The 19635-nt window shown below is 31.2% G+C and overlaps 1 protein-coding gene across 1 annotated transcript in view; it reads left to right on the top strand.

Annotated features, from left to right (window-relative positions):
- Positions 1 to 19635, top strand: part of LOC129741381 (adenylate cyclase type 3-like) — a 92412-nt gene continuing 72777 nt past the window's right edge. Inside the window, exons 1-3 of the mRNA XM_055733106.1 lie at positions 1 to 8; positions 7102 to 7213; positions 19466 to 19593. Coding sequence (XP_055589081.1) covers positions 1 to 8; positions 7102 to 7213; positions 19466 to 19593 — 248 coding nt within the window. The remainder of the gene's footprint in view (positions 9 to 7101; positions 7214 to 19465; positions 19594 to 19635) is intronic.

Genomic DNA, 19635 nt, shown 5'->3' with positions numbered 1-19635 from the left:
ATGGCATAGTTAGTCGAATAAGCACAAAGAGCACAGATTGTCGAAAAATAAGTTTTCTGATTTGCCCTCCGGTAGAAAAGACTGATTGGCACAGGAAGCGCAGATTTTTAAGGCTGCTGCTACGAAAAAAAAAATTAATGGTTCGGCCTCCGGTTGCAAGACGGATTGGCTTGGGATGCGTAGATTTTAATATTTATTTATTTTTTATTTATTTTTATTTACCCTTCTGGTGGAAAAAAGGACGGATTAGCTTAGGAAGCGCGGATATGTAAGACTTCTGCTGCTTATTATTTGTTATGATTTTGATTATTAAGGCTGTTTCTTGTTGAATGTTTTGTATTGATTTGAAACATCTGATTAGGAAGGTTGATGCTGATATAATCCAGCAAAAATTGGCTCGATGATAAATTTAAATTGCCTTTGCTAAAAAAAAATGTTATTAATTAAACAAAATTCATGTTTTTGTTTATTTTTGTCATTTTTGTCATTTTTGTCATTTTTGTCATTTTTGTAATTTTTTTGTCATTTTTGTAATTTTTGTCATTTTTGTCATTTTTGTAATTTTTGTCATTTTTTGTCATTTTTGTCATTTTTGTCATTTTTTGTCATTTTTTGTCATTTTTGTCATTTTTGTCATTTTTGTCATTTTTTGTCATTTTTTGTCATTTTTGTCATTTTTGTCATTTTTGTCATTTTTGTCATTTGTCATTTTTGTCATTTTTTGTCATTTTTTGTCATTTTGTCATTTTGTCATTTTTGTCATTTTTGTCATTTTTTGTCATTTTTGTCATTTTGTCATTTTTTGTCATTTTTGTCATTTTTGTCATTTTTTGTCATTTTTGTCATTTTTGTCATTTTTGTCATTTTTGTCATTTTTGTCATTTTTGTCGTTTTTTGTCATTTTTGTCATTTTTGTCATTTTTTGTCATTTTTGTCATTTTTTGTCATTTTTTGTCATTTTTTGTCATTTTTGTCATTTTTGTCATTTTTGTCATTTTTGTCATTTTTGTCATTTTGGTCATTTTTGTCATTTTTGTCATTTTTTGTCATTTTTTGTCATTTTTGTCATTTTTTGTTATTTTTTGTATTTTTGTAATTTTTTGTAATTTATGTAATTTTTGTAATTTTTTGTAATTTTTTAATTTTTGTAATTTTTGTAATTTTTGTAATTTTTGTAATTTTTGTAATTTTTTGTAATTTTTGTAATTTTTGTAATTTTTGTAATTTTTGTCATTTTTGTAATTTTTTGTAATTTTTGTAATTTTTTGTAATTTTTTGTAATTTTTGTTATTTTTTTTCTTTTTTGTCATTTTTGTCATTTTTGTCCATTTTTTGTCATTTTTGTCATTTTTGTCATTTTTTGTCATTTTTGTCATTTTTGTCATTTTTGTCATTTTTTGTCATTTTTTGTCGTTTTTTGTCATTTTTTGTCATTTTTTGTCATTTTTTGTAATTTTTTGTAATTTTTTGTAATTTTTTGTAATTTTTGTAATTTTTGTAATTTTTGTAATTTTTGTAATTTTTGTCATTTTTGTAATTTTTGTAATTTTTGAAATTTTTGAAATTTTTGTAATTTTTGTAATTTTTTGTAATTTTTTGTATTTTTGTAATTTTTTGTGATTTTTGTAATTTTTTGTAATTTTTGTAACTTTTGTTATTTTTGTCATTTTTGTAATTTTTGTAAATTTTATAATTTTTGTCATTTTTATCATTTTTGTCATTTTTGTCATTTTTGTCATTTTTTTGTCATTTTTGTCATTTTTGTCATTTTTGTCATTTTTTGTCATTTTTGGTCATTTTTTGTCATTTTTGTCATTTTTGTCATTTTTTGTCATTTTTGTCATTTTTGTCATTTTTGTCATTTTTGTCATTTTTGTCATTTTTTGTCATTTTTTGTCATTTTTGTCATTTTTGTCATTTTTTGTCATTTTTGTCATTTTTTGTCATTTTTTGTCATTTTTTGTCATTTTTGTCATTTTTGTCATTTTTGTCATTTTTGTCATTTTTGTCATTTTTTGTCATTTTTGTCATTTTTTGTCATTTTTGTCATTTTTTGTCATTTTTGTCATTTTTTGTCATTTTTGTCATTTTTGTCATTTTTTGTCATTTTTGTCATTTTTGTCATTTTTTTGTCATTTTTTGTCCATTTTTGTCATTTTTGTCATTTTTGTTCATTTTTGTCATTTTTTGTCATTTTTGTCATTTTTTGTCATTTTTGTCATTTTTGTCATTTTTGTCATTTTTGTCATTTTTGTCATTTTTTGTCATTTTTGTCATTTTTGTCATTTTTGTCATTTTTGTCATTTTTGTCATTTTTGTCATTTTTGTCATTTTTGTCATTTTTTGTCATTTTTGTCATTTTGTCATTTTTGTCATTTTTGTCATTTTTGTCATTTTTTGTCATTTTTGTCATTTTTGTCATTTTTGTCATTTTTGTCATTTTTGTCATTTTTGTCATTTTTGTCATTTTTGTCATTTTTGTCATTTTTGTCATTTTTTGTCATTTTTTTGTCATTTTTGTCATTTTTGTCATTTTTGTCATTTTTGTCATTTTTGTCATTTTTTGTCATTTTTGTCATTTTTGTCATTTTTGTCATTTTTTGTCATTTTTGTCATTTTTGTCATTTTTGTCATTTTTGTCATTTTTGTCATTTTTGTCATTTTTGTCATTTTTGTCATTTTTGTCATTTTTTTTGTCATTTTTGTCATTTTTGTCATTTTTGTCATTTTGTCATTTTTTGTCATTTTTGTCATTTTTGTCATTTTTTGTCATTTTTGTCATTTTTGTCATTTTTGTCATTTTTGTCATTTTTGTCATTTTTGTCATTTTTGTCATTTTTGTCATTTTTGTCATTTTTGTCATTTTTGTCATTTTTTGTCATTTTTGTCATTTTTGTCATTTTTGTCATTTTTGTCCTTTTTTGTCATTTTTGTCATTTTTTGTCATTTTTTGTCATTTTTGTCATTTTTTGTCATTTTTGTGATTTTTGTGATTTTTGTGATTTTTGTGATTTTTGTGATTTTTGTCATTTTTGTCATTTTTGTCATTTTTTGTCATTTTTGTCATTTTTGTCATTTTTGTCATTTTTGTCATTTTTGTCATTTTTGTCATTTTTGTCATTTTTGTCATTTTTTGTCATTTTTGTCATTTTTGTCATTTTTGTCATTTTTGTCATTTTTGTCATTTTTGTCATTTTTTGTCATTTTTGTCATTTTTGTCATTTTTGTCATTTTTGTCATTTTTGTCATTTTTTGTCATTTTTGTCATTTTTTGTCATTTTTTGTCATTTTTTTTTGTCATTTTTGTCATTTTTGTCATTTTTGTCATTTTTGTCATTTTTTGTCATTTTTTGTCATTTTTGTCATTTTTGTCATTTTTGTCATTTTTGTCATTTTTGTCATTTTTGTCATTTTTTGTCATTTTTGTCATTTTTGTCATTTTTGTCATTTTTGTCATTTTTGTCATTTTTGTCATTTTTTGTCATTTTTGTCATTTTTGTCATTTTTGTCATTTTGTCATTTTGTCATTTTTGTCATTTTTGTCATTTTTTGTCATTTTTGTCATTTTTGTCATTTTTTGTCATTTTTGTCATTTTTGTCATTTTTGTCATTTTTGTCATTTTGGTCATTTTTGCCATTTTTGCCATTTTTGCCAGTTTTTGTTTTTTTTTTGTCATTTTTGTCATTTTTGTCATTTTTTTGTCATTTTTGTCATTTTTTTTCATTTTTATCATTTTTGTCATTTTTGTCATTTTTGTCATTTTTGTCATTTTTGTCATTTTTTGTCATTTTTGTCATTTTTGTCATTTTTGTCATTTTTTGTCATTTTTGTCATTTTTGTCATTTTTGTCATTTTTGTCATTTTTGTCATTTTTGTCATTTTTGTCCATTTTTGTCATTTTTGTCATTTTTGTCATTTTTGTCATTTTTGTCATTTTTGTCATTTTTGTCATTTTTGTCATTTTTTTGTCATTTTTTGTCATTTTTGTCATTTTTTTTGTCATTTTTGTCATTTTTGTCATTTTTGTCATTTTTGTCATTTTTTGTCATTTTTGTCATTTTTTGTCATTTTTGTCATTTTTGTCATTTTTTGTCATTTTTGTCATTTTTGTCATTTTTTGTCATTTTTGTCATTTTTTGTCATTTTTGTCATTTTTGTCATTTTTGTCATTTTTGTCATTTTTGTCATTTTTGTCATTTTTGTCATTTTTGTCATTTTTGTCATTTTTTGTCATTTTTGTCATTTTTGTCATTTTTGTCATTTTTGTCATTTTTGTCATTTTTGTCATTTTTGTCATTTTTGTCATTTTTGTCATTTTTTGTCATTTTTGTCATTTTGTCATTTTTGTCATTTTTGTCATTTTTGTCATTTTTGTCATTTTTTGTCATTTTTTGTCATTTTTGTCATTTTTGTCATTTTTTGTCATTTTTGTTCATTTTTGTCATTTTTGTCATTTTTGTCATTTTTTGTCATTTTTGTCATTTTTGTCATTTTTGTCATTTTTTGTCATTTTTGTCTTTTGTCATTTTTGTCATTTTTGTCCATTTTTGTCATTTTTGTCATTTTTGTCATTTTTTGTCATTTTTGTCATTTTGTCATTTTTTGTCATTTTTGTCATTTTTGTCATTATTGTCATTATTGTCATTATTGTTATTTTTGTTATTTTTGTTATTTTTTCGGAAAATCGTTAATCGGAAGCAGAAAGTTATTGAAAGGAAAAATGGAAAATCGAGAAAAAAAAATGCACTGGTAAACGACAATTGACACACTCCCAAAGTTAAGAGAAAAAACTTCAAACAGATGAGTGTTTTTTGATTGAACAGATCCTTTATTGAAAATCATGTGCCAGTAACCATTCAGGAGAATTTAGGATAAAAACACTGCCATAGAGATTTTTCGAATATAGACAGAATCGATTAAATTCAACATCATAAAAGACAATAAAAGTGCTGCTAAACGTGCTTGGCAGAGCTTTCCGGGATCAATTCTGTCGCTCAATATTGATCACAGGTTCAGTCGAGAAACGATTCCAGCAAAAATTTGCATGCTGAATCGAATGATAAATATTTATGATTGACATCTTCTCGTTAACTGTGACCCATGTTACGAGTGTTTGGTTCTTTTCCTTGCTTTCTCCCGGCTTTCGCCCCATCCCTCCTGATGGACTTTCCATAAATCATGGCTCACACACTTTCATCCCTTCTCGATGGCTCACAATTTGTTCAAATTGGTCCCCGGAGGCTTACCAGGACAGGACCAGGCCAAGTCTTGAAGCACAGGAAGAACAACTGTCACAAGGTTTTTTTTTCGAGACGGACTCCCACAATCATCATTGACAAAGCTCTCCGGCTTCAGCTAAATCTTTAAATGATTCTTCCTGCTGCTTCCATCAACCCTCGAACTGTCAGCTCAATTCCGGGCTTCAGTTGAAAAACAAAACAAGCAAAAAATCGACAACAACGCCGACAGACTTTTGCTCCATTGCTACTGGTTGAGGAAATAAGGATGAGGAGACGCCTTTTTTCATACCTCCTTCTTTTTTATGATTTCCATCATTCGTGCTCACTGACATTGTTTGTTTAATAAATCATGGAATGACGGGACGCTCCGAGGACGCCTTTCCGGCTGGCAATTCAAAACGAACGCCAAACCAAAGCGAAGGAAAAGAGCAAATACAGCATAAAACAGACCGTCGGAAGATCCCGGGGACTGCTCCTTTCTGAGCCAGGATCTTGCTCTATTCAGTGTTAGATTGAACACTATTCAGGAGGAAAAATCGATTCGAATCCACTTCTCTGCACATTTTACCTACTGCTTTGAGCAATCCTTCTTCTGCTGGAGCAAATCGTAGAAGATTTCAATTAGAAAACTTCGCAGAATGATTGCAGAGCATCATCCTAATTTCCATCTCAATTTCGCGGTACAGCTATTTTTTCGCTCTTTCTTAATTGCGATCATTCATCAGAAAGTCATCTTCATATTCATCTCCTTGTTAGGAAAAAATCTTCTTCAGATGACGATAATACGGAGTGGTGACGAAAAATCCCCTGGAGCGGAAGAAAAATGTCTCTGCGTAGGTCGGTCGTCATCAGGAATGTTGACTTCCGGTTCGCCGAAGATGGTCAGTCGGCTTCATAAATATTTATAGGGTACCAGCATCAATCAAAACCCTCAACTGTCCTGCGGCATTTTGAATTTATTTAGACGTTAATTGTACGTGACAGAATGGAAGACATCGTCGAAACAAAGCTGCGTTTACCCTACCACCAGAAGATTCCAAGCAGAAGAATCCTTTCGAAAAAGGTTGTGCAGAACTGACTAGCCGGAAGATAAATAACTGAAGCAAAACCCTAAATTATTATTTGGTGGAATGCAACTCCTGCCAGAGTACCATGAATATTTCCGCCAACCATGGTGGATTTTTGTGTGTCCTTATTCTCTGCTAGGAAAAAGCTTAACAAGAGTGAGAAGTTGTCCGTTGTTACGAAAACTTCGATGATAAATAAGCGTAATTTTTCCACTGGAATGAATGCTTTATATCTAAGCTCGTGTGCTTACAATCAATTTATACGTTCTGGATTGAAGATTAATCAGGTGAAACATAGATTTCGACTTTTAACTCATCCCTTACAAATAAAATTAAACTTTATGTTCAGATCCAAATCACAAAAAAAAATAAACGAGAATCTTCAAAAATGGAACTCAATCCTATTGTACATACGTAATCTCATAAAACTGTCGATAAGACCATTAAAATTTTACATGTTGAAAATCTAACATTTTATGTTTAATTCAACATGAGAATCCGTCATTTTCATTGAGATACACGCACATACATACATACATATGAACATACATACATCCATTGAATGAGAAAGAAATAAACAAAATTGAATGCAATTCTTTCCCATTTTTTAATAATATCACTCTGATCATCCACAGTCCATTTGGTTGTTATCAAAACGGGACAGACTCTTTCAATCGTTTGTTTTTCACCGGAATATTCATCGGGAAAAGCTATCACCTAAACATCGAAACCAATATCTAATAACCCCAGCTCATATCGTTCCCCATTTTTTTTTCTCTCTCTCTTATTTCAGCATCCTGTATGCAGATATCGTCGGATTCACCGCCATCTCGTCCACCTATTCGGCCCAGGATCTGGTGAAAATTTTGAACGAACTGTTTGCACGTTTCGACCGTTTGGCTGAGGTGAGAAACTGTTGCTGTTAGAGTGTATGCTTATGTTTTTTTTTTTTTTTTTCATTAATTGAATCTACAAAGTTGAACAATCAATTAAAATTTGAAAAGTAAACTGATATTTAGGAATTTTAAAATTATGGTTAATTTTAAAGTTACAAGAAACACCGAATGTTTAAGCGAAAACTTAAAATAATGAGGATTTTTTTTTGTTTCTTGGACCCACTCTAAAACACCGGTTTAGATTGGTTTTTTATATCGACCATGAGCGTTAATTGAGATTGTTCTTTTTCCAACTCTTTGAACATGAAGCGGCAAACAGCACGTATCACTAGCTGATCCAATATTGATGTTTCATATAATCAAGTGTTCAAGTGTTTCCACTTTTTTGGAATGGCACCCGTTGTTGGTTGCTCAGAAACAGCACCGAGCCAAGTGACGTTCATTAATTTTTATCACATTCGTTTTTGGTATTCGCTTGCTCAGGTCGTCGTGATTTTGAACCCATTTTAACAAAGTACTCACTCAGTTTGACATCATGAACAATTATTTAGTATCAAGTATAGAAAACTATTAGTTAGTTTATTAGATGTCTCCTACAAGTTAATGTAATATATATTGCTCATAACTTTATAGGTGGTTTGTTTCTGAGATTTTCAACCCATTTGAGATGGAGAATTTTAGGCAGCCCTCTTCCTTATAGCACTCTACTTTAAGATAACTTTTTTTTGTTCTTTAATTCTATAAAAAAAAACCCCTTCCCAATTATTTTTTGCGTATTTTGAAGAGTTGAGATTTTTTTTTAATTTAATCGAAAAAAGTTAAAAGTTAAACTTTTGAAGATCTGGAAGTTGAAAAATATTTGAGAGGCCTGCTCTGTTTATAAACCATGAATAGGTTTAGATTTCTTCGGGGACCCTCAATAAAGCCTTGAAATCTTAAATTTTGCATCATTACTTTTTTATGGACGCACCCTGAAAGCCCAGAAAAAAAACTCCCTAATTTATGCTTACCAGATACTTTCAGAAAAAAGCGGGATATTTCACGTAAAAAAACTGGACATCGGCGAAAAAAAGCGGTACATTTCAGAAACTCATAAATCTCTCATTTTTATGACCATTCCTTTACATATGTATATGTTCTCTCAGCTAAAATAGTTCATAGAAAGTAATAACATATTGAGAAATGAAATTTGTTTGAAAAATTCATTTCTCAAATATTTTTTTTTTTATTTTTTAACAATTATTTTTGATCATCTAAATACGAAGTTTATTTAATTTATCTCGTCCATTTCATTCTTTGTTTGATTGAAAACAGTTTATTTTCGTTCGGGAGTCCTGTTTTTATTTTACCCGAAATTTGACTTTTTTCCTAAGTTTTACATACAAAGGATGCTAAGATATGCTTGCCAGATTGCCCAGTTTTTACCCGGAGTTTGCTCATATATTTTGACACATAATTTAGGAAGTCCGGATTTCGTAAAAATAGCCTGGATTTTTCACAGAGTATTTACAATATTTAAAAAAAAACCTTAATTGAGTTTATAATTTTTATTTTTTGCGTCCAAAAACGATTCTTTTAACAAGTTTCAGGTACTCCTTCTTTGGATCTAATTGACACTGAATTGTGATTCAGAATGAAATTTGATTTCATGGTTCGAATTATACTCTTGAACTCTTATATCCGTATCTCCATATAATTGCCCCGGGCCCCGATGGCTTAATCCGGACCTGATGATTAGTCTCATTGGAAATAAAAGGTTGAAGCAAAATCAGAAACCATGCGGCAAGTCAGACTACTGGCTAAACGAAAAAGGAGGTTCCCGTACAAGAGCAATCATTTTTCGAAAGCAAAGCTTTGAAAGCTTGCCTCCCTTATAACGAATATCTTCTGATGGGAGTTATTAGGCAAACACTAGCGATACCATGTCCTCCATAGCAGAGTTTAGATTAGTTAGGAAGCTTTTTGGGAGCAGCCATATATTTTCTCCTGATTACAAAAACGTCAAAAAATTTACCTGGCATCGCGGATACGCGACAATTGGCATATCTTTCTCCTTGATCGAATGCTGTTGAGAGATCTGAGACCCAATAAAAAAATGACAATTCCATTTTTAGCCATTCGCAATGCTATACTTCAAAATTTTCGCATAACTCTGAAAAACTAACATCTAACATATGCCCACTGAGCACGCTTTCAATCGAATCAGAATTTCGCAACTCAATTGGCTAATCTAGCAGTCCAAGAACCTTATAAGTCCAATCTTACATTCCAAATGTAATAAATCGAAATAATCATAAACAGATTTTCGGAACCCTTAAAATACGATTCAATATCTGCATATGTGTTTTAATGACTAAATATAGCGTATTTTTTTATTTTAATTGAATAATTAACAAAATTTGTCCGGATATAGCCCGGATTTTGCAGGTTTTTAGAAAAAAATTGCCCGGTCCCAGCTATGTCTGGGAAAAAATTTTGGCAACCTTAAATGCTTAGAGCTAATCGAGTTATTTAACTTTGTCTTATATAAACTTAGAAAAAAAGGCTGTAATTTAGAAAATAAAAAGAAAAAAAATTATATTTAAAAGATTTTTGGTGTTGAACTAAAAAATTGAGGCTAAGTTTGGATTCTTCCAGTGTAAATCAGAGAAAACTTCATAAAAGTGTTTTTTCAATTTTTTTACAGAATAATAGACCAATGTCATCTAATTATGCAAAAATGTGTCAAATTAGTTTTCAATCTTTTTTTTCTAAACTAACTGGTGTGACTTAATCAATTTTGATGGTTTATTGATTGAAAAGTATGGTGTTTACACCACTTTTTTATATGTTTTGTTGTTATGATCTTTTAAAATTTTAAAAATACATTTCCTTATGTGCAACGTATACCTTCTAACTTCAGCTTTCTTGTACACTAAGTGATTTTTCTATCGAGCATTCTGTAACTGATCTGCAGTTTTTTCCGGAGCATGTTTTTTCGGTTATTCTTTTAAGACTGTGAACAACGAAAAACTTAAGTGTTGTTACTTAATATTATTTAAGAGGTTTAACACTAAAGTTTTGTTTACAAATTAAGAGATACGCATATTTGCTTGCATCTTTAGTTAAGTGATTCAATTATGATATTTTTTTCTGTCACTTGGTGGCATCTCAAGATGCGTTCTTGAATACAATGCATTTCTTATTTTATAGATGCTTAAAACTAATTCTATCTACTAGCCCAAACCTAAAATTTTGGATGGTATAACTGATTTATTATATCATTCTCCGAGTTACAGCTACAGCACTTATTAATAAATTTTTCTTGAATTGCAGTTAATTGCTCTTCGATAGTTTTCATTTGAGCAATTTTGTGTGTTACTTTATTAATTGTGTCTCTAGGCAAATTGTGTATCATCCGTAGATACTTATTTTGAATAATTTGTAATTTGTAATTGAAACGGGTGAAGCATACAATATTACGGGAAGAACATTTTGTTTGTATACAGCTTCTTTGTTAATCAAAGTAGCAACGGAAGTCGAACTGACAATCCTTCCCTTTCCCCGATGAACCGTAAGGACGTGGCCGGCGCCGTTATTGACCATATTAGATAAGGAACCTTCGAAACGTGTACATTAGGGTGTCTCAAAATTGCATAACTTCTGGGAATCTGGGGGCTCACCCTCCAAATGGTAGATTAGGATGTGCAGAACAAACTTTTGTATGGGGCCGACTAAAAAAAAATCATGTTTAGAGGTTCCGCAAGCGCGATCTTTGAAAAAAGTCCGTTTACAAATTGTCCTGTAAAACGCAATGAGTAAAATGTACTCATTGTGTGTTTGCCATTTGCCACAAAAATACAATCTTTGAACAGCCATAACTTTTTTGTTTCAAGTCCAATCGAGTTGCAGTCTTCAGATGAAATGTTAGTCTTAATTGAAATTTTAATAAAATTTACATAATCAAGCAATCGATTGGTAAAGAAAAAAAAAATTATGATGACAAACCAGTTTTTTATGCTTCTTTAGAACACTATGTCTCAGAATCCCTTTCAACTTGAGATTCAGTGCAACCCCTTCCTGTTGTCCGATTCCGCTCAAATTTGGCATATGGCTTCTCAATGACTCATTTTAACCAGTCAAGTCTTTTTTGCAAGTATTTTGATTTTAAAGTAGGTATTTACTAAGACAAATTTGATAAATTAAATAAAAAATATCCTAAATTGTGATTTTTTAAAGGATCAAACCGTGAATATCTCTTCACACGATGATACAAATAACATATTATGTTCAGCAAAGTTCAAGTCACAAAAATCCGCAGCTTTTGATGGCATTGGTATCAAAAATATTTTACGCTTGGTACACATTTTGGTCAGTTGAATTCAAAATTTTTGGAGCAAAAATTCTTTTTTCTTGGAAATAGCTTGCTTGTTTAACATTTTGATATAAATTTGGTTCATTTTTCATTTTTTACGTATAGTATTTAACTCAAACAAAATTACAAAAATATAAAATATATAAATTTTATGAATATTTTTGGGCCCAGAATTTAATTAAAATCAAATCTTTTGAAAGTGGACTTTTTTCAAAGATCGCGCTTGCGGAACCTCTAAACAAGATTTTTTTTGTTTAACATTTTGATATAAATTTTGTTCATTTTTCATTTTTCACGTGTAGTATTTAACTCAAACAAAATTACAAAAATATAAAATATATAAATTTTATGAATATTTTTGGGCCCAGAATTTAATTAAAATCAAATCTTTTGAAAGTGGACTTTTTTCAAAGATCGCGCTTGCGGAACCTCTAAACATAATTTTTTTTAGTCGGCCCCATACCCAAAGTTTGTTCTGCACATCCTTATCTACCATTTGGATGGTGAGCCCCCAGATTCCCAGAAGTTATGCAATTTTGGGACACCCTAGTGTACATAGAAAATGGTAAGCTAATCCCAAGCCCCATTTTTTTGGATCTATGTACAATTTTGATGGTTCTTGTCAATCACGGAGTAGCAACTACTGAAATGTACGGTTTATCTAAGCTCAAGCTTCTTTGTTAATTAAAGACAATTTTAAATTCCTATTGATCAATGGAAACAGTTTTGTGTGCACGAAATGTGTGTACGAAAAAGTAACTTTTTATCCTGAGTTACTCCAAGGTATGCAACCTTATCTGACGAATGGCTATCGTTCATAGAAATTTCGTAGTTGAGGAGCTATTTTAGGTGACTTATTATATGTAAACAATATGGCTTGCGAAATTATTTTAACGGCTATATTGTTCATTTTATCTTGATCTTCCACCTATTTATATATATTTGGTAATAATTGGTGACCTTTCTAGTTGTGGTTTCAGTGTTCCGGCCTTTGGCCATTACAACAGTCTAATCCGCGTATAGAGACAGATGACAATTTTCAGGTGATTTTGGTATGTCCACCGTGTATAGACTGTAAAGTACAGGACCTAGCAAACCACCTTTGGGCACGCCGGCCCGAACTGTACCGTGTAGGCTAACCTAAAATTCCTTGATTAAACTCGTTTCTTCCATTTTCACGGAGCGAAAATTTTTTACGTTCGCGCGAGTCAACGCCTACTCGAACTTCCTAGAAAAAACAATACTTTAATTTTTTTCAGCAGAATATGTATATGTAATTTGTTGAAATTCGTCAATGGGCTGGCAGCACTGTTGCGAATAGGTGGAGGATATCTTGCGGAGTTTTCTTTCTAAATTTGATTGTAAAATGTGAACGGTGGAGAGTTTAAAAAGTGTTGAGTGGACGCGAGGTTAAATATTGTTTGGTTCCTTAGTTTTTTCTTTTCAGGAAAACGATTATTTGGTAAGTAATTAAAATTTTTTTAGTTTGCCCGGCATGGCAGATAAAAATGAAGAAAGGAGAAAATTGTTATAGCCTCTGAAGCAAAATCTCAAAGGTAATTAAGAGAAAAATACACAGATAAAAAAAGTATCATTCATCTTCTCAATTCTGCGGCTGAAAAGTAACACGACATAGATAAATTTAAAATACGTTAAAACATTCTTATTATATGTTACAATCGTTGGTTAAATTTAAAGTTAATTTGTGATGCAGGTTTCAGTATATTAAAAAATTACAAACATTTTGAAATAGTGTTGCACTCGATTGAAATCTTGGAAGTATTTTTTTTTCTTTTTTCAGTGTACATGGAACGATACATTTTTGTTTTGTTGCGTGGGATCAAAAGGGTGGAAATATTTCAAATGAAAGACAGGGTAGTCGTAAAGACCGGCAAACATTTTCTTGTTTCCGTGGAATGTTTTTTATCGAGCCTTAAGCCTAGTCCACACTAGGCAACATGAACTGCGATTTTTGTTATGAGACGAACTTTGTTGTCTGTTGTTGTTGTTGGAAACCTGAGACGGTCTCAGCGTCTCCCGAAGAAAATAGGAGACGCTGAGACCGTCTCGAGACGAACCGTCTCCTAGTGTGGACTAGGCTTTACAAATATTACGGCGATTTCATTAAAATTCTGAATCATCAAGCTGAATAACAAAGAAAAATTTAGTTGGATATCAAACGAGATAAATAATTTATCACCATACTAATAAAATTAAGTTTTATAGTGCTTGACTTTGGAAAAGACTATCTTTGGTTTAGTCGAGTCTTTTTTCCTTTTGGATCGAAACCAAAACAAAAAGTTGATATTTATTTGATATGAATACTTCTAATTATTTTTGGAGCTCCAGCGGAAATCACAGATTTACCATGGACTGTTGGATGTCGCGTAGAAGAAATTTCAAGCTGAGGAGGAAGTAAGCAGTTTTGGTAACTTGATATAAGCCTGTGGATATTATCTGGTAAGTGATTTTGAATTTATTTAGCCCTTGAGAAATGCACTTTATAAGGTTGTGAAAAGTGGCAATGTGCCTAAATTTCTAACATACTTCTCTCCAAGAAGATTATTATTATTGCACTAAAATATTAAAAAGTAGGTAGGGCACAGGTAAGTTCAGGGCTTACGGCAAAGGATTCTTTATTGAATGATATTCTAGTTAAGATAAGCAAATGCTTGACAATGCTGTGATTTTTTTTAAAAGAATTAGTTAAATGGACTAGTATTATTAATATATGTATTATATAATGCATTATAGAACACTACGACTACGGCAATTGATCGAATAGTTTCGTTTCAAGATGTGTTGTTTGTTTTTTTTCCAGCGTTGTTGTTTATCGAAAAATTCAAAATATACAGAGTAATGGAAAAGATTTAATAAAAGGGAGGATTCTTTACTAAATGCAATAAATGTGAATCAATCAAAACGGATTCAACAATTTAAGGTGGATAGAAATAGCCAACAAACTTCAAATAGATTTCTTTTAATAGTTGTAATAAGATTATTGTGGACATTCATCAAAACAACAGAGGAGCTAGACTGCTATACTTTTTTTTGTTAAATGAATCGCACCAGCTGAGTCATGAGTAGTGGCAAAATTCCCGCGCTATCGCATTTGAAATTAGTTTTAAATAGATAGATTTGATTACCAGATTCTTACATTTACTATATAAGACTGAGTGCAGCTAGGAACACATTGAAAAATCCATAAACAACACAATTATCATATTTTTTAATTTTTTTTTTCAATTTCATGCCTCAGTGTGATATTTTACAGCTGAGAAATAATACAAAGAGGAGTTAATGACAGACAGCCGCCCATCTATTTCATGAAAATGACTGGGTTTCGTGTTTGAAGGATTATAACGTAGATATATTGATGTATTACTTCATCAGTTTAAAGACAGAATATCATCTCAAGTCACATATTTAAAGTATCTTCAGACTCCATTCAACTTTTACCTCGATAATTTCATTATGTTCTGGATATTTTCAGCGCTTCATTTGTTTACGACTGTGAACGTACTTCTTATTATAATCAAAGTTTTAATGGATTAAAATATCTTTGATCTTTAATCAAGCTTCATCGTTGTTTGATCATTTTGCTTTTAACATCATTTTCATATGCCTTATTATTATTATATTTCCATATCATTCATTTATTAAAATTTTAGAGTTCAAAAATTGAGTAATTAGAACTACGAATAATCATTTACTCTATTCTAGTTGGTTTTCGAATTTAATCTTTTTCTACATTAACCAGGAACTATTACAAACTTATAAAAAAATATTTAATTGTTATTATTTCTTAGAAATTATTTAAAAGTATCAACAATCGGATTATTTACAAAATGTTACTATTAGTTATTGTATTTATAAACCCTTTATTGTACTCCTGGGTATTCATAGTCAAATCATTATAGTACGCAGGACGTTTATTATTTTATTGCGATTGATTATTGTTTTTATACTTTCTCAGTCAATTTGATATTGCTTTCTGGGTTATAATTTTCAGTTAAAACAATTAAGCATAATATTTTTTTCTTTACATTTCAGAGAGTAAGAAAAACACTTATTCCTTTATGTTTTAATGATGAATTGCAGGGGTTTCATATCGAATAAATGTTCTCATCAAGCTATGCCAATAATAATTAACCCTTTTTCAAGAAACTGGACTCATTGTAAGCATTTTTCAAATATCACCATTATATAAAACTCATTGGACGGTAAAATATTATTAACTGAATTTTTTTTAATAAATTTAATAACATTATATTAAACTGTTTAATTTAGACTTTTTCACTTAGTTCTTCTCATCTTCTTATGGAATATTCTTCAGGTGCGAAATATTAATCAAATTTCAATTAAATTTGATACATTTTACTTCATTCGCTAACCATTATGTAATTACACTTATTTGTAGCTTAATTCAGCGAACTCCGCAGGCGTACACAGAATTTATTTATTTTATTTGAATTGCAGGAATAACATTTACGAATATTATCATAGAATCAAATTATCTATCATTATTTGTTATTTGATCAATTCATCGTTTTGTAGACATTTCATTATTCTGATGTAATGTGTTGTTATATTGAATCGGATTATATTATATTTAAATGGACCATTCTAATGTATTATAATCAATAATTTAATTATCGTGTTGCATTGTAGTATTCACATAAAACTATTTTCATTTTATCATTATCTATATCATATTTTTTATATTTGTTTACATATCTTGTTGTATGGTTATATTTTATTATGAATTGTTTTTCAATCGTATTATATCCACAATCGTATTATATTTATACTGTATTTCATTTACCAGAGAGAAGGCATCTGGGGATAACCTAAAGCAATTATGCAAGCGGAGTGGAGTGCCAACCATTGTAGGTTTCTGAGGGTTGGATGCTTTCTCTCGACGAACCATCGGCCGTGGAAGCCCTAGAAGTCAATTCGAAAGGCCAAGCCACACAGACATAGGCTGGACCTTGCTACCGATGGGGGAACTATACATACATACATACATACATACATGTAATTTGTTGAAATTCGTCATAGATGTTCAAAGTGTTATAAATACTTTTGTTGATTTGGAATGAGTGAAAAGTTCATATTGTAAAAATTTTATAAACTCATTATTATATTACACTAGCTGACCCGGTGTGCTTTGCTACACCTTCCAAAATTTATTGAAATTTGGTGTTCCTAGTTATTCAATTTTTCATTTTTTTTACAATAAATTTTAAATTCAATTTAAAATTATTGAAATGTTTCATCGAAATAAAATTGAAACTTCTTTATTTTAAAAACTAAATAATTTTTTTTATATCCGTGTTTTAATCCTTTTTATGACTCTGGATCCCATTGCTTCATAAGTTTATAACTTATGCCAAAATATTTTGTTTATGTATGCATCTGTCCCTTTTTAATATGGAGTGGGTCTCAAACTTTCATAGAACATTTTTTGAATCAATATAACGGCAAGGGACATTTTTTCCACCCATTTGTTCTCGTAACATCAGAAAAAAACACTTCTTGTATACAAATACGATCCCATGTCATATATGGCTCCCTTCGCTATAAGATCTCGAGATATTCAAACAATGGATGACCCTCTCTCCACTTTTTATCGTTCCACTGAATGGAGGGAGGGGTATTAAACCACCGGAAAAACATTTCTTGTGCTAGAATACCTTCTCATGCCAAATTTGGTTTCTTTTGCTTTATTAGTTGTCAAGTTATGCTATAAAATTTGTATCAGTGCCCCTCTTCCAACCTATATTCGGGTGGGGCTCAAGATCAAACATTCCGTGTATTTAAATACACTCCTATGCTATGCTATGCTGTTCTGTTCCATTTTCTCGATTGTATGATTGCTCCCAAGTCAATATTTGATTCCATTTGTTAAATAAGGTCTTGATTTATGCAAAACAATCGTATGTGTAATCCCATCTTCCGTAACTGTATCCCCAATTGAAGGAGAAAGAAGTCTCAAAAAAGAAAATAACCATTTTACGTATCCAAATGCTTTCCCATGCCAAGTTGTTTCCATTTGCTCGATTAGTTCTCGAGTTATGCGAAAAAATATAAAGGACCCCTCCCCCCTCTCCTTCTAAATAATCGCCCCACTGGAAGGAAGTAGTAATACCAAAGATTCACAGAAACATTATTTGTGCTCAAATTCCCTCGCAAGCCAAATTTCGATCCATTTGCTGGGTAAGTTCCCGTGTGATAAAACAAATTGTATGGGAGCACTCTCCACTCTTAAGATTTTCCGACTGTAAGAACGAAGGGTTCTCAAACTACCTTAGACACATTTCTCGCAATCAAATACCTTCCAACAACGAATTTGGTTCCATTTGCTTGATTAGTTTTCCAGTTGTACTGAAAATTGTGAAGGAGCTTCCTCCCCACTTTCTATTTCCTCACTGGAAAGAGGGAGGAGTACCAAATATTCATAGAAATATTTGTCGTACCCTAACACCCTTCCAAGCCAAATTTGGTTTTATTTGCTCGAATAGTTTTCAAGTTATGCAATAAAAAAGTTATGGAAGCGCCCCCTCCCTTCTTCCTGTATCTCCACTGGAAGGAGGGAGGGGTCTAAAAGAATCATAGAACCATTTCTCGTATTCCACTACCCTTCCATGCCAAATTTGGTTCCATTAGCTTGATTAGTTCTCCAGTTATGTACAAAATTGTAAGGTAAGCCTCCTCCCTCCTTTCTGTCCCCCCACTCGAAGGAGGGAGGGGTACCAAATTTTTTTTATATATATATTTATTATAGACATTTTACCACGGTTGTGGCTTTCGTGTCTCAGGGGTACCAAATATTTTTAGAAACATTCCTCGTACCCAACTTACCTCCCAAGCCAAGTTTGGTTTGATTTGCTTGATGGGTTCTCGAGTTATGAAAACTTATTACTTTTAAATAAAAGACCCCCCCCCCCCTTCGAGGAATAGGGAGGGGTCCCAAACTATTATAGGAACCTTCCCCGGCCTCCAATACCCTTAAATGTCAAGTTTCACGCAAATCGGCTCAGTAGTTTTCGAGTCTATAGGGAACAGACAGACAGACAGACAGACACACAGAAAGACAGACAGAAATTCATTTATATATATATATAGATTTTCAGATATGACAGACCATGTTAGGCCTCACACAATGAGTTTCGACCAAAACCAAAGGCAGAATCGGATTAGCGAAAACAAAAATCACAAAACTGTTTTTTTTTTTGTAGAAAATCTTATTTAGACTACCCTACTTCTACCCTACGATTTTTAAAAGCTCTTGGTCCAAATTAGCCAAATTTTGGAAAATTTGAACTTGAGACTACTGAAAATCGGAAATTCGGAAAGATCAAGACTTGTCAGTTCAAGGTGCAATAAAACTAAACAAACACATCTCGGAGCATTGGACTCTCCGGACTCGGACTCGAGCTGTTCCCAAGAATTAATGTTGGAAAAGTTCCAGGGAACACATAGTCCATATACAATTCACATAATGTCAACATCCTGCTGGGCTCGGGAAAAGCATATTATTCCCGCCGCCAACTAAGAAGAAGTCTGGTTGGACTTTTCATCTCGAATTCATGCTTTTCTTTCTCGTTTTTCCGACTGGAGCATAATGATTTCCCGCAGCTTTTCCGCCAGTCATCTGGCAGGATGGCGGCGGCAGTCGGTGCCAACTTTTTATTAGACTTTCCAAACAAATTACCGTTTACCGACTTCTGCAGGTTCTGTCTCCCAGTCGGTCATTTTGTTCAATACGTTATTTTATGGCTAACAGTCTTCTGAAGTCAGAACTAATTAAGTCGTTTCTGAGCGAGGCTTCTTTCATCTACTTATTTAGGACTCGTAGACTCACCATTTCTGATGGTTTTCTCCGCGTGTGTGTCTCTTTCCAGAAATACCAACAATTAAGGATAAAGATCCTGGGCGATTGTTATTACTGTATCAGTGGCGCTCCGGTAGAACGTCCGGATCATGCGGTGCTCTGCGTCCATATGGGCCTGTCCATGGTGAAAGCCATCAAGTAAGTTTAATTGGATTAATGTTGGCAAGCTCGATACCGTAC

This window comes from Uranotaenia lowii, chromosome 2, assembly GCF_029784155.1.
Source record: "Uranotaenia lowii strain MFRU-FL chromosome 2, ASM2978415v1, whole genome shotgun sequence".
Lineage (NCBI taxonomy): Eukaryota > Metazoa > Arthropoda > Insecta > Diptera > Culicidae > Uranotaenia > Uranotaenia lowii.
This window is presented reverse-complemented; position numbering and strand designations above follow the sequence as displayed.